The 1017-nt window shown below is 66.4% G+C and overlaps 1 protein-coding gene across 1 annotated transcript; it reads left to right on the forward strand.

Annotated features, from left to right (window-relative positions):
* Positions 1–297: 297 nt before the first annotated feature.
* Positions 298–1004, forward strand: LOC115284620 (adhesion G protein-coupled receptor B1-like; the record flags this gene model as incomplete). Its single annotated transcript, XM_029931163.1, has 2 exons — positions 298–445; positions 840–1004. Coding segments are annotated over 2 exons (313 nt in total), but the record flags the coding sequence as incomplete, so codon positions are not given.
* Between the last annotated feature and the right edge of the window lie 13 nt (positions 1005–1017).

Genomic DNA, 1017 nt, shown 5'->3' on the forward strand with positions numbered 1-1017 from the left:
GGAGACAGGGGACTGGTGGGACGCTGAGCAGAAGAGGGCAGCGGCCACTCAGATGAGCAGTCCTTCAGGCAGGCCCCTGGGGGAAGAGAGGGAAGGGGTGCAGGGCGGGGGAGAGGAGAGCCACAGGAAGGGGTCTCACGGTGACTAGACAGGGGCTGGTGTCAGGCCGGGATGTCGTGATTCCAGCCTTCCCAGCTGTCCAGTGGGGCCAAGTAGCCCTGGGGTGGCAAGCCTGGCGGGGGACTGAGGGCGCCAGGGCCCAGAGCAGCGCTCTCTGTTCCGGGGTTGGTGCTGCAGGCCGAGGCCTGGACACTGACCGGAGCCGCTCCTGCAGCGGCGGGTCGCACCAGCTCCCGGAGCCAGTCCCTGCGGTCCACGGACGCCCGGCGGCGCGAGGAGCTGGGGGACGAGATACAGCAGTTCGGGTTCCCGTCCCCACAGACAGGTGAGCCGCAGGGCGCCCAGGGCTGACATGCCCACAGCTGGACTAGCTTGGCGTCGGGGCACTGGCTCTTTGGGCAAATTTATACATTATTAGCTGTTGGCTAATTCTAAGTAATAACCTTAACAACTTTACCATTAACCTCTTGGGTGCCAGGCGTTTGTCGACTTTTGGAGATTGGTGTACGGCCGAGGGGTCTCTTTGGGGCCGGGCCCCGGGGACCTGGCGATGGCACAAGCCTCCCCCCAGGGGCTTTCAGGCTTCTAGGCGGAGTGGCGAGTCCCGAGGAGCAGCCCGGGTAGGAATCCCAGGGCGCGCCTGCTCTCCTGGGAGTCTGAGCGCAGCCTCGGCACAGAGGCAACCGCAGGCCTGCGAAGATGCACGTCTGCGCCCGCAGGTGACCCCGCGGCCGAGGAGTGGTCCCCGTGGAGCGTGTGCTCCAGCACCTGCGGCGAGGGCTGGCAGACCCGCACCCGCTTCTGCGTGTCCTCGTCATACAGCACGCAGTGCAGCGGGCCTCTCCGCGAGCAGCGGCTCTGCAACAACTCGGCAGTGTGTCCAGGTGGGCCGGGGAG

The sequence above is a fragment of the Suricata suricatta genome, unplaced genomic scaffold, assembly GCF_006229205.1.
Source record: "Suricata suricatta isolate VVHF042 unplaced genomic scaffold, meerkat_22Aug2017_6uvM2_HiC HiC_scaffold_12532, whole genome shotgun sequence".
NCBI lineage: Eukaryota > Metazoa > Chordata > Mammalia > Carnivora > Herpestidae > Suricata > Suricata suricatta.